Source organism: Typopeltis vanoorti, chromosome 6 (assembly GCF_054136105.1).
Source record: "Typopeltis vanoorti isolate ZY-2024b chromosome 6, IOZ_Tvanoo_1.0, whole genome shotgun sequence".
NCBI classification, from domain to species: domain Eukaryota; kingdom Metazoa; phylum Arthropoda; class Arachnida; order Uropygi; family Thelyphonidae; genus Typopeltis; species Typopeltis vanoorti.
Genome location: NC_143554.1, coordinates 35,381,987 through 35,394,525, shown reverse-complemented (window position 1 = coordinate 35,394,525; position 12,539 = coordinate 35,381,987). Strand labels below are relative to the sequence as shown.

At 36.4% G+C, this 12,539-nt stretch overlaps 1 protein-coding gene across 1 annotated transcript; it reads left to right on the top strand.

Annotated features, from left to right (window-relative positions):
• The first annotated feature begins 1,949 nt into the window (after positions 1-1,949).
• Positions 1,950-5,575, top strand: LOC150105380 (uncharacterized). The gene has a single exon (XM_090393940.1). The coding sequence runs from the start codon at positions 1,950-1,952 to the stop codon at positions 5,445-5,447; it is 3,498 nt and encodes a 1,165-aa protein (XP_090250066.1). The 3' UTR covers positions 5,448-5,575.
• The last annotated feature ends 6,964 nt before the right edge of the window (positions 5,576-12,539 follow it).

Genomic DNA, 12,539 nt, shown 5'->3' with positions numbered 1-12,539 from the left:
GTATTTTTCACTTACCAGTTTCATGTAGCCATAAGAATAAATAAATAAATAAACGTAATTTTTGTATGAAGTTGTAATTACTATCTTTACTCATGAGTAGCTAATTGGATTCTCTCGTTCATGTCTGACAGGTGATATTTCATGCTATTTCTGCAAAATGAACTACGGATCCTCTTAGAGAACGTTCTTCTGTGAACATCAATAAAGGTGTAAAAATCACATAACGAAACATTCACGCACTTCATTAAAGGAATTTTTGACGTTGCAAGACTTGGTAATAATACATAGGGGGAACAAATCAAGATCCGATCCAAGGTGACAGCGGCCATTTTAAATATTCATTAAGCTGAGCTTTTATAAAGCAATCTATATTTCCAGTGAATAATTATGTTTTTGTTAAAATCAAGTCAGATTATGTTTCAAATATAATAGCTCCATAGTCGTCGAGAATCGGACCCGTGTTTATATGACATTTCTATCCTATCAGGTCCTAACAGGCACTTCAGCGCCCATGACCTTTCCAAGTATTCTTGGACTTCGGAACGGTAACTCGAGGATAAGGTAGTTAGCCTTATGTCTCCCAGAGTGTCCTACGTCTGTAGATGAGTGTGTTCACGGGCCGGGCTGTTCTGGAGGACGAAAATTCCTACCTCCGTATGACATTTCGAACTGTGTATATTAGATATTTTTTTAAACAGCCTGTAACTTCCCCACTGCTGGGTAATGGCCCAAGAGGGAGGATTGAGGCTGCTTCTCCCATGGTGACCCACTCCATCTTGGGAGAGTGTATTCATACTTGCCTGGATGAATGTATGAAGATGAAAGACAATCACAAACATCCGTGTCCTAAGCGGAATTCGAACCCGCAGTATTTTGGCTGAAGAGCGGGTACGCTAATCACTCGGCCAACCAGGCCGGATTATTATATTGGTTATACACAGTCCGCAATGCATAATATCGTGAATAATTCGCTTCAAATTGCCATACACTTCAGTATATATTATTATCATTTTTGAAAAATTCTAATACTCATTTTGTGCTAATATAAGAGGATTGACTTGAGATTTAAATACTGAACTTAACGTACTGTGAAGCTGATATGTGCACAGTCCTTAATAATACCTGTTTTTATCAAGCGAACAAAGCTGCATTTAGATATATTTATCACCGGTAAACATGATAAATTATACATGCTGCAGATAGTGCATTTTATATTGCAAACAAAAGTTCTTGCATAGATTAGTAAGTCAGAATATCATTTTTCGTGTGTTCTGATCCGATCTGCACTGCCTCTAACTGAAATCGATAGTTTAATTTGCAGTTTCATGCCCAACTTAAAGTATTTTAGAATCAATATATTTTGAAATAAACTATCTGAAAATAAAAAAGAAAGTTATTTTTCAGGGCAGTTTAATTTTCGTTATTAATGGTGATAATAATGACTACATAATAAATTTGCTTTTGGTTTTAAAGCTGCGTACATACTGCATTACAGTTTAGTGATTGCAAGGTCAAGTAAACAATATAATGGAACAGCCAATCTTTGTGTTGACTGTATTATCACAAAAACACTCACGATCGTCTCCCCCCCCCCCCACCTTCCTTTCAACGCTTTTTTGCTCCCTCTTATTCTGCTCAATCTGGTATATTCGCAACTAACGTGTTCCAGTAGAGAGAGAGAGAGAGAGAGAGAGAGAGAGAGAGGATATCTTATCAAGTTAGTCAGTTAACCTCTAAATTGAAAGGTACGTGAAACAGGGCAGGTGGGTGAGAATATGATGCAGATTATTACACTTAATCGCACCTGTCATTATACTGGAAGAGTATCTCATATGGTTGTACTTTATTCATTTTCTGAGTAGTTTAATATGCGAACATTATCTTGGATAGGGGTTTTATTTCTTCTATTGTATCATGCTCTCGTAGGCTTCAATAAACATAGTAAAGAAATGTCTATAAAAGAACTAATGAAAAATGGTACTTTGAGTAAGAAAGCATTTCTATTAGGTTCACTTGTTTTACATTCGAAGGACAATTACCAGAACTCTAGTGTGACAGCGTTGATTCCTAAGAATGACAGAAAAAATAGGCGCTTTGTTCGTGAAACGAAAGGGATACACATACGTCTTACTCCTCTGTGTCCTCCTTGGGATTCCTGTTTCGGACGATGCGGTCTACCTTCTCCTGGATTACCTTACACTTGTAACTGCGACTCGCTGTGCATTGCTATTGGAGACTGCTGTATTGACTTTTATTCAGCGTGTGAAAGCACCTTTCCCATGAAAATAAAACGGACTACTTATCAATGCAAAGATGAGCCGCCTTTCCGTTGGCCAACAGTGGTTGTATCGTCTTGTCCTTCTGATTTCACAGATCAAGTTGTGAAGAGTCTTTGTGGTAACTCTACTATTGAATTTGTAGTTGGATACGGCGGAATAGTTTACAATAATAAATACTGCGCTCACTGCAATAACGAACAGATCTTTTATCCACTAAATGATTCCAGTAGTGGTCGTACTGAGAATAGTGATATGCTTAATCATTCGGCAAATGGTTCAGGTAATGATTTATATATGTTTAATCCACGTATGTGCTTTCTTTCCGTCGAGAATTGCAGTATAACAGAACTTAGAATTGATAATATTAGTGTGGATGCTCTTTGCTCAAATCATAGTGACCCTACCACTGCGTCAACCAAATCGGATAAACCAGTTATTCTATATAAGAACAAATACTGCGGCTTATGTAATGGTGAAAAACTATCCGATCTACTATGCCCTGTATGGTTATCATCAGCAACAAATATACCACAAATTATTAACAGCGTAATCAGCATAAATAACTCCGGGTCCGTAACTTGGCTTGCAGATCATAAAACTGTCCGGCCTACTAGCATGGGGCTAGATGAGATTCCTGCATCGTTTTCCATACTTCTCAATTTTGGTTTAGATGGAAGCGAACGGGTTATGTTCTCATCTGATGATGAAGAGGAGATGAAATCGAAACAGTTACTGTGCGGTAGTGAACACATATGGGATCCATTTAGTAAGTTTTGCCGTAAACTTTACTGCAGTGTAGAATATATGTTAGTGGATTTCAAGTGCGTTCCGAAAACCAATAATGTGAATAATGAAAACGATACAGAACAACCAAATTTAATAGATGTCATGTCGGAATCTGTACACTTAACTCTAAACATCGAACTCGAAGTGGAATATATAATTGCAAATTATCCTAATGGTTGTGAAGACTTAAAAGAAGATTTTCAGACATCAATGGCATTATTATTTAAAATCAATCCGGACCGTATTCAAGATATAAATATAACTACATCATTCATTGAAAAATTGCCTATGACGACTGTTGAAGACTTGGAAGGAAATGTCAACGAAACTAATTTTATATCTCTGAATAGTACTGAACATCCCCCCATTACATCGCCATATATACCTACTTCGGCTCCTAATATAAATATTAGTTCTAGTGTTTCTAATCGAATCACACATGAGAATATAGCAACTTCAAAAATACATTATATGAAATGTGCAATTAATTTTCGCCTTTACGAACCTACAGAGAATGTAACCGAAACCGAACCCTCAGTGGATAGTATAGTTTCTGTAATGGCTTCTTACGTATCTCTGAATTCGTTTTATCTGAACATCGGGAAAACAAAAGGGAAGGTATTTTCAATTCATCAAACCATGGATATACTAGATACATGGTGTGGTCCTGGATCTGGGGGTATTCAGCAAGAATATTGGAATGAAGAATTTACCCTACTTCTAAAAGAAGAGAAAAGCTCTGCATTCCAAAACTGGGTTGACGGTGTCTACGTAAATAAATCGCAAAAAACATACAAGCAAGGTCAGTTTGTTGCTAATATCCTTTTTCAAGGTTATAGTTATAATGACAAATTGATCAACGTCAGTGGGGTAATCGTAGTATGCGAAGTACTTAGCGAGTCTTGTACCCGTTGGAAGCTAGAGAAAAACGAATACGAGATTCTGAGTAATGGCAGTTTGAAATATAAAGGAAATCCGGCCTATGAGAATATCCTGAATTTGAATGTGTTTGAAACTGCAGAAAACGATAGTGTGATTGTATGTTACAATCCAGTTGGTTTAAATAAGAATAAATTTGGCTACATCTTTACCTATGATCTCACCCAGGCTTATATTAGTTTAATATTGACATGCGTCTCGATTGGAGGATTATCACTTGTGCTAATTACCTATGTTTGTTTTTCTACATTGAGGAATCTCCCTGGCACCAATACTATGAGTTTGACAGCATCCATTTTGATAATGCAATGTACTTTTCTTTTAGGTCAAAGAACGGTGGTTAAAGATCTCATGTGTAAACTGATAGCTGGACTCGTTCATTATGAAATTCTTGTGAACTTTTTCTGGATGAACGTTTTAGCATATGATCTTTATAAAACATTTGGCAGAACAAAATTGCTTGCACATGACCGCAACAAACAGAAGGTTTACACAAAGTATGCTCTATATGCCTATGGTTCGCCAGTGATTATTATTATTGTGACCTCCATTTTGGATAATTTCGACACACCAGTATCGCCTAACTATGGAACCTATGACATTTGCTGGATAAATAATCAAGAAGCATCCCTCATATTTTTTGCTCTGCCCTTAGCACTTATCATGTTCAGCAATCTTGTGCTGTATGTGAAAATAATCATAGCTATAAAAGCACTCAATAATATGGTAAAGCTTGAAACAGGTAAAGTGCGAGGATATATCGATGTTATACTTTACATTCGAATTGCGACGGTAATGGGGTTCACTTGGGCATTTGGCCTAGCAGCTCCGTGGTTCAGTGTAGATCATCTTGGAAGACAAATATTGACTTATCTGTTTATAATTTTCTTCAATTTACAAGGACTGTTTATATTCTTTGCTTTTGTATGTAATCGAAGAGTGTTTGGTATGTATAGAGATTGGTTAAGAACATTAGGAGCAAGAATAGAAAACTGCAAAAACTGTAACAAGAGATTTTGTATTTCTCGCTGTTTGTTAGTTAATCGTACTACATCTACTGATACTTGTATATCAGTAATCTCCAACAACATTTCTGAAGGTGAAAAGTCTCTGGATTCAGAAAGCGCTTGTCATTTGACAGAAAGAAGTTGCAAAGAATTCAAAACTGATCAACAAGTAAAGGAAAAATCCGACATTTTATTGACTAACCACAACATGGTTAAGACAGTTGAAAAGTCGTCTATAAAGGCCAATATGGAAAATGGAAATAAAAATAGTCAAACTTCAACAAAAGGGAAAACAAATGAAAATGAAATGCCCACATCAAAAGTTAAGACGGAGACAAACGAAATTTGTAGTATTATATCTGAGATGACAACGCCGTTCGACAATAAAGACATATCCAAAACGACCGAAGAAATTGAAGAAATATCGAAACTTTAGAATTTAAGAATAAGGTTTTTCTCCTGGACAAAACATGGTGACAAGCACTTACCACGTTGCAAAATATTGTGAATGCATTATGACTGTTTTGTCTATAATAAGAAAGCGGGTTCAGATGAAATGACTTTATGAAGATCAAATGTATACATTTAATAAATTAAAAATTTATTCGATGCATAAAAATTATTTAGTGCGGAATTAAATCAACAGAGAATTTAAATCGCTTGAATTTTAGAAGAATGGCGCATTGAATAAGAAAGTAATTATAGGTAAGCAGGTCTTATTTGATAATATATTAATACTGAGTCTCTAAAACAATTGATTCCGATATTGGAATTTATTGATAAATCCAGAATGATTCATGCTATAGGTAATATGTTAGGAATAGTATTATAATAATACTTGTGTTTTATTCTCTCTATTAACTTGGTGCACAGACCAATGCTATAAGTTGTTGTGTATATATTATTGTAGTTGACTAGCCAGTTATATGCCCAGGAGAACAACGAATGTTATCTCATAGAAAAACATGAACAACCTAAGAAAATGAAGCTTATGTAAAACAACATAAATAAAACATGTGTATGTGTATGACCCGTCTATAAAATCCGCCACGATGAGTATATTGACTCCATGGAGTCAACAGACAAAGTTTCCAAAATAATAATACTGTAATTAAACATTTGCAAATTGATGGTAATTGTGTTCTTTTTATTGTTCCATTCATTAATACTGCCTTTCTGGAAAGCAGATTTATAACGTTTATTGCATGTAGACTGAAGAAAAAAAAATAATAAAAGTTATAATGCATATTTCACTCAAATAGTTTTGAAATTGCGCTTCTTTAGTCTTGAAGCAACTTTTCTACAACACTTTTACCACTAGAAAGAAAATCGTTATGGTTCGATTCTGGTTGTGGTTCAGAGGAATTTTTCTAGGCTTTTTTTTTTTTTTCATCTTGTTTTCCCAAGTTAGTTGATCTTTACCAGGCTAAGGAAAGATTTTTCCTCACGGCAAACTCGACTTTTTAAAGCCATACTTTAGAAAAATCGACCGTAGAGCTCATAGTAGCTCAAACAATAATTATCAGTTTGGGTGTAGGAAGTAACAGTCTGAAATATCACCCTCTCATCTCCTCCCCCGAAATCTTGAAATGATCGGTAGTGTTGAACCTAATTATTTGGAGAATTAGGAGAGAAAACGGCCAACTGCCAATTTCCTAAAAGTTAGTTAGGACTAAAGGGAATAAACATGCGTTAGAGAATTTATTTGATTTTTATTTTCAACATCAAAACAAAAATCCCTGTAAAGTAATTATTTTGTAATACTATTACTATTCAATTATTTTATGCGATAATTTCTCTTATGGTGGGAGGAGGAACTTCCATTTAAAAGCTTTAGTTTACAATTTTTGATAAATTTGATTTAATGATCATTATTATTGTTGTTACATACCACTCCAAGGAACTCAAGGTCCCATCGCGGGAGGACGATGTTCCATATAATCCAACGTCTGCAATCCTCCACTTAGCACATTGCCGCCGCTCTCACTGGCAGACTTGCATGTATGCAAGATAAAAAAAAAAAAACTGGAGTTTCCAGGAAGAAAATCCCTGCTGCCACCATATGAAATCGGATAACCCCACAACAGCTGAAAAAACTCTTATAAAGATTCCTCTTATCACGACGAGAATCGAACTCAGTCTTTTTATTATTATTATTTTTTAGGTGAAGGGCGCAATAATCCGACGTTCTTCCGGTTGCGCTACGGGGGCGCTTGATTTCGGCCCGATATCAGTAAGATCGCCCATGACTTGACAAATGCTAAAATAAAAAAATAAAAAAAAAGACCCATCATGAATATGATATTCATGATGGGTCTTTTTTTTTTTTGTGTCACTTTTCATGAAAATTTTAGACTAGTGGCTAGGTACTAGTTCATCAAGATTGATAGGTATCTACCAGATTAGTAAATCTCCTCTGCTCTCCATCTTACACAGCTGTGGGTTCGAATCTTATTGTTGCATGGATGTTTGTGAATGTCTGGAAGTGAGAGATGATTATCATCTTTATATATATATATATATATATATATATATACATACAATAAATTAGCCAAATATGGATGAGCAACAACCTTCTTCATTTGTATTTTGTATTGTATTGAATGCCTAATTGTTATTTTTTCAGATTTTCAGCTAATTGCATTTTATTCAGTACAGTGCTTCCCACGCTGAGTCACTTCTGTCATTTCTCATTATTGGATGAAATATTTGAACTATGTACAGCTTAATCAAATTCTATTTCAATAAATAAAATAAAGGGTATTTAGCCTTACACGGCGTATAAAATTCTTGAGGGGAAAAAAAGGAAAAAAGATTGACTTACTAGATATAGTCTCTTTTTGACAATACCAATATGATTGAAAAAATCGAATACACCGATACTTTTTGTTTTTTTAAATACACCCAAGGAAAGCTGTACAACAGCTATATTTATGTACTATATTTGTAAATATAGTACATCAGTGCCGTGGTCAGGTTAAAGTACCGTTAGTTAGGTTAAACAAAATAATCCCCAAATCCTGCTCTACAGAAGACTAACCATTGTAAGTTTTAAGCAACTTCCTATTCCCAATAAGCAAGATGGCAGTCTCACATTAGATGATGAAATAAACCTCCCACTTAAAGATATTCATAAACATTTATGCCTGCAGTGGAAGTCGAATCCGCAGTTTGCTGGTTTGAAAGCAAAGGCTATATATCTCCAAATACAACAGCAGCAGCAGTGCTTTATTAATAGGTATAATTTCCTTCAGAATGGGAAACCTTGGAATACGGCAATAAAGTATATCCAAATATTTAACCCCATTTCTATTTATTATTCATGGGGTTTTAATGAGGAGAGAAGAAATATTTCTTCTCTGATAATTTGTAAATAATGTATGATATATATATATTACTCTCTCTCTCTCTCTCTCTCTCTCTCTCTCTCTCTCTCTCTCTCTCTCTCTCTCTCTCTCTCTCTCTCTCCCTACCCCCTGAAAACTGATTTTATATTTCATTTATTATTATTTATATTATTTTTTTTATTTAACATTGATTCATCACACCATTTATGAATAGAAAATAAGTCATTTTATTTTTCTTTTAACCTCCCTTTATTGTAATTTGCTGTGATGTTTTCTACCAAATAAACTTTTATTTTAGTTCTCAATATCTGTGTGATGTTTTAAATGTAATTAAAATACGAATGTGATTCTATTTTAAATAAATCTGTTTATTTTTGGGATGTCAAAATTGTTTCTCTTTATTATCCTGCTGGTTAATTATATCGGGAATTTTTTTAAGCACTTCCAGTTAGCAGCATCCAGTTCAATTTATGATCACGGTTATCTTAATTACATGGATCACGTGAGTTTCTCTGTCTTTTAAAAAGCTGCCTCTCAATTAAATTAAGTAATGGGCCGCCAACCTTGGCTGTTGAATTTTTGGATCAGTAAATTGCACACTTCGCATAAAATCGTAAATAAAATCATTATAATACAGTTCACACAAATTCAGTCAACACTTGCTACACTAACACAGTGTCATCATCTGATAAAGATTTTAAAAATAAGGTGATTCATTTTGTTTCATTTATATGAACAAACAGCGAACCTATAGTCACACAAATTCAGGAATTTTAAAACGTTTTTTTTTTAATTGAAATTTTATAAAATTTGCTCCAGTATTGAAAAATAGTTGATTTTCATACATTTACATTGAATTATAAAATGGCTATACTGGTAACAGTGAAGATATCAGCTCCGTACATATGACAGAGAACTGCTACACTCTATTGGTAATATTAGTAATTACTACAACTTCTCTATTCTCAGCTTGGTGACAAATTCAAAGTAACTTCTATGAAAATGAATTCAGATTAAACTTTCATTAACTTAACCTGCAGTTTTTGTATTCCTCAGCTACTAATTGGCTGTCAGTTCAAACAACAAGGCGGACCTGACTGGCCAGTCGGTAGCCATTTGAGAATCTGCTCTAGACAAAACGTTATTGTCCTAGACAAAACGTTATTGTGGAAGGTGATATCGTGGCTCGTGTGTTAGTGTCGTGTATTATTGATGATGAATTGTGAATTTCATTGATATGTTTTTAGCGATTTATATTTATGCTTATTCATTAGTAATAGTAGTTAATTGCTTGCTACCATAAACAGTCACTTTATTTTCCATAGTGCTTTATCCAGGTAAGTCGTTTGTAATTACAAGGCGATACGCTAGGCCTACAGCCGCTAGTATCGCCTTTGTTTGTTTCTTAACAAACAAAGGCGATACTAGCGGCTGTAGTATCGCCTAAGAGTGTCTACGGGATTTGTTAGTGGATCCTCAAAAGTCCACAGGATTATCTTTACCTGCTCGGGACACCTGAGAAATCTCTACTCTTTCTCCATCTGTGTCTTAACACATTTTAAATTATTGAAATGGCAAAACTTCTGAATGAGACCAAATTCGAGGAAGTATACATGGAATTCCTCAGACTAGGAATGCTGCTGAGTGATAATTGGCCGGGAAAAGTGAAATTGTATGACACTTTTCCCCCGAATGTGTCTCAGACGTTGTCGCTGAAGATCATTTAGAATCGGTGCCTTCTACTCCTTCAGACTTTGTAGAAGTGCGCGCACGCAAAAAGAGAAGAACAACAGATGAACCGCACAATGACAATACTGAAATGGAATAGGATTCTCAGGGTTCGGACGCCGCTATTTCTCCCAAAGTAAAGGTGCCTCTGATCATCCTTAGAGAAAAGCATAAGTGGGCAGCTTTAAGATCCACAATGTCCAATTTGCATATTGGCTTCATTAAGGCCAAACACATGGATGAAGGCATAAAGATCCAGCCAGCAACAGTGACAGACTATAGAAAGTTGACCAAAGAACTGGACGACAGAGGCATCCAGTATCATACCTTTGCGCTCAGCACCGAAAAAAAAACTTAAAAGTAGTCCTTCGTGGTGTCTGTGAAGACATTGACACAGCAGAAATAGCTGCTGACCTAAATTCTCAGGATTTGCCTCCAGTCAAGGTCAGCAGAATGCACAAAGCAGACAAGACTCCCATGCCATTAGTCCTTGTTGAGATTCATAAAATATACAAGGATATCTACAACTTAAAAACAGTCTGTGGTCTCATCGTCACATCGGAACCACTCCGTAAAAGATCATCTTCTGGGCAGTGCCACAGGTGCTAGAAGTTTGGCTATGCCCAGAATCTATGCAGAGCAGAATATAGATGTTTAAAATGTGGAGACAGCCGCCCAACCAATACCTGCACAAAGCCGAGGACCACCTCAGCCAAATGTGCCAACTCCAGTGGCCCTCATCCTGCGAACTACAAAGGATGTACTCAGCACCCAAAGAACAGACGGATGGAGGCAATCAATCAGCCCTCCTCCTACAGTACAAGAACACCAGAGGCCCAGAGATCAAAACCGGAGATTCAGCGGCCACAGTCGGAGACCTCCAATAATAGAGACACCCAAAAACAAACAAGAAATTATGCCGATGTGACCCGTACAATTAGACCAATTCCAGAACAAAATCAACCAACAGCACCTAAAAACCTAACAGCTGTTATTATGGCCTCACTAGCAAACATGCTACAAACTTTCAGCCTATCAAATCCTACTGAAACCTCCACTAAAAGATTTCTTCGTGAAACGCAGGTCATCCTCACAGCTCTCATAAATGAATAGTAACAAACTCATTCCAGCATCTCTTCAGATAGTTGTTTGGAACGCAAATGGCCTCAAAAACAAAATTCTGGAACTCCGAGACTTCACATATAAGTATAAACCAGATGTTATTTTAATCAGTGAAACTCATTTAAGACCCTCAGACAATCCTACAATAAGGGGCTATCACCTATACAGAAATGACAGACTACTCTACAGAGGCGGCGGCACTGCCATCTTCATTAAAAACTACGCATTAAGCGCCACTCTGTGAGCAATCCTTCAACCACTAACCTTGAGATCACAGGAGTGGAAGTAGTCACCAGCTCCACTGGCAAACTGAAAATCTACTCAGCTTACAACCCTCCCCAAAAATCTCTACTTCACTCTGATCTAAATGCCATCTTATGCATCAGAGAGCCCACCATTATTGCCGGGGATCTGAATTCCAAGTATCCTGCATGGAATTGTACAACCACAAACAAGAATGGTTCCATCCTTTCCAATTACCTTAGGATCAAGCAACACTGTTGTGGCAAGCCCCACCGAACCAACTCATCTCAGTACGTTCGGCACAGCTGACATCCTGGATATAGCTATCCTGCAGGATATTAAACTTCAATACAGCATCATATCTATGGATGAACTATTATCCGGTCACAATCCAATTCTACTACAGCTGGGAAATCAAGAATACTTGTGTGCCCCCCTTCTCACTCCTACATTGCATGGGAAAGACTGTCAGCAGCACTCAAGGATTATATTGAACCTGTTCCTCACATACGCACAAAATAAGAAGTAGAAACTGCAGTTACAAATCTCACACAACAAATTAATTCTGCTATAAAGGTAGCTTCTTCCTACAAATCTGCCCGCAAGCCAGATTGTTTGCCTGAAGACATCATGAACTTGATCAGAGACAAAAACAGAGCTAGGAAAAGATTCTGTAACACGTGTGCACCACAAGATAAAATACATCTAAACAGATTAAATAGGGCAGTAAGAGATGCACTCAAAGCTCATAGAGACCAAGTATGGAATGAAACGTTATCCTCCATTTCACCTACTGATACTCCATCTGGGGACTACTGAAAAATATCAAAAACAAAGACAGATCCCTTCCCCCAATATTCTTTGACCAGGGCCTTGCTCACACAGATGTAGACAAAGCAGAAGTTATTGCATACAACTTAGAGGAGCAATGCAGGCCTTCATATGGAAACCTTGACTTTGACACATATTTAAGATTCACAGCAAGGTCAGACACTCACTCAAACTTCCTATCACCAGCGCTGGCCATATTGCACCAACATCACCTGCTGAGATATATGACATTATTAAAAAATTAAAGAAGAAAAAAG